The following is a 1,861-nucleotide window of genomic DNA, read 5'->3' as shown; positions in this document are numbered from 1 at the left end:
AACATGACTCCGGTTCTCTAGAACATCGTAGGCCACAACAAATAACAACATTAAATAAACGAAAAATCATTAAACAAATGATTTTTATCATTTAATTTTAGAAGACAAAATGAAAAAGTTTTTATTTCAACATCTATATGAGAAAGATAAGTCATTATTGAAAGTGGTATGTATATGTAACTATTTGTTATATGAAAATTAATAATAAATAAGGGGTAAACACTAATTATTTTATAATTTCAAGCTACTATTAATTCGCATAGTTCAAGCATTGTATTTATTTAAAAAGAAATATATTAAGACAAAACAAAAATATAATTGAAATATAGCAAGAAAATTGAACTGAAACATAGTAGAAAAGCATGGTCTTTATTTTATAAGAAATTACACGTAGCTGCTAGTAAGCAGGGTCATTATTTAGAAATATTAGTTAATTATTACAAGCTGCTGGTAAGTAAGCATAGCCTGTACTGTAATAATATTATTCATTCATATGTCTGAGACACTGCTTATAGTTGTTTCCAAGTCTGATGCGAATGACCATGAATGAATGTTGTGTGCTACACCAGTTTTTGAAGTAGCAGAAAAACCAATCCTAACAATGTTGGGAAGCACAGTTTTCAAATCAACCGCTTGTGCAATGCTAGTGTATTCTCCATTCTCGTAAGTGACAAGAGCACTCAACTCGTTAGAAGGAGAGTCATATGTTATAGTTACTTTTGTCAATGAATCACTGACCCAATTCCATTTCTCAGTTTTGAGCGAAATTAAAGAGTTGACATCGATTCCAATATGTCTCATATAGGGATCAAAATAATTGGGATAAAGGTCAAACTCTAAACCAACAAATCGATTTATTGCATTTTTACCATCAACTACTCCTAGATATCTACTGTCTGAGTTATTGGGAATCACGGTGTCCAGGGGTGCAATGAAAAAGATCAGTCCATCAGTTGGACAAGGTTGTTCCTCCGGGGATTCTACAACGAACGAAAAGGAAGTGTTAAAGCTGGCAACTTGGCCAGTAGTATCGTTCCAAAGGGTCACAGGTGTTTTATATAAGGCACGTCCTGTGGTTGTAGCTGGAGGTGTTCTGTTTGTGAGTGCCACAAAACCACCGTCTACAAAATGGGCGTCCCCTTGAATGATTAATTCTGGATTACCATTGGTGAGTTTGTTGAAATTGAAGGAAAGTGGTTGAGCTGAGTTTATATTTGTGGCCAACAGGAAAAAGAAAACAAGAGAGAATAGTCTGTGAGTTGGAAGGTTTGTGAGATGAAAAGCCATGGTGAGTAGTGTGAAGTTATGAATGAAGATAATAGGAAGGTTTCTCACACATATATAATGTCATGGTAGGTATTGTCAAGCCCGCCATCCATTATTATAATAAACATGAAAAATATTACTTGAATCATTTAACATGCTTTATATTTTTTGTGCCACGTTCATTTCTTATTTTGAGATGCGATTGTAACTCATATATATTATATTGTACATTTAATTTGGATTATTCTTTCACCTCTTCCGTCTTTTTGGTGCTACGATCAGCTCTTACTTTATGCTCTAATATATATATATATATTTTTGTTTATCCTGTAATTTAATCTTGTTTCATGTTTGATTGTGTCTAATTTGCTTTATTTGTGTGAGTTTGAAGATGTGGGACTTAAATCATCAATCTATGACACAAGTGTTTGAACTAAAATTAGAAGTATACATCTTCATAAAGCTAAACCGGAAGAAAAATGAAGATTTTGTCCTCGCCCGCAAGGTGTTCGATGAAATGTCCTGATACACTGAATTATGGTTAACAGCTGACATGAAATTTTGGTTTGACGTAACACTAGTAATTGGCTGATTA

The 1,861-nt window shown here is 33.3% G+C and overlaps 1 protein-coding gene across 1 annotated transcript; it reads right to left on the bottom strand.

The window, feature by feature from the left end:
* Nucleotides 1–358: 358 nt before the first annotated feature.
* LOC131634241 (non-seed lectin-like) lies at nucleotides 359–1,293 on the bottom strand. The gene has a single exon (XM_058904890.1). It carries the CDS (start codon nucleotides 1,285–1,287, stop codon nucleotides 490–492), a length of 798 nt encoding a protein of 265 aa, XP_058760873.1. The 5' UTR covers nucleotides 1,288–1,293; the 3' UTR covers nucleotides 359–489.
* Between the last annotated feature and the right edge of the window lie 568 nt (nucleotides 1,294–1,861).

This window comes from Vicia villosa, unplaced genomic scaffold (genome assembly GCF_029867415.1).
Source record: "Vicia villosa cultivar HV-30 ecotype Madison, WI unplaced genomic scaffold, Vvil1.0 ctg.001262F_1_1, whole genome shotgun sequence".
Lineage (NCBI taxonomy): Eukaryota > Viridiplantae > Streptophyta > Magnoliopsida > Fabales > Fabaceae > Vicia > Vicia villosa.
The sequence above is the reverse complement of the archived record's forward strand: the minus strand, read 5'-3'. Positions and strand labels throughout refer to the sequence as shown.

Bases quoted from the DNA above. Each gene is read 5' to 3' on its own strand.
- LOC131634241 (XM_058904890.1), bottom strand. From the start codon at position 1,287: ATGGCTTTTCATCTCACAAACCTTCCAACTCACAGACTATTCTCTCTT.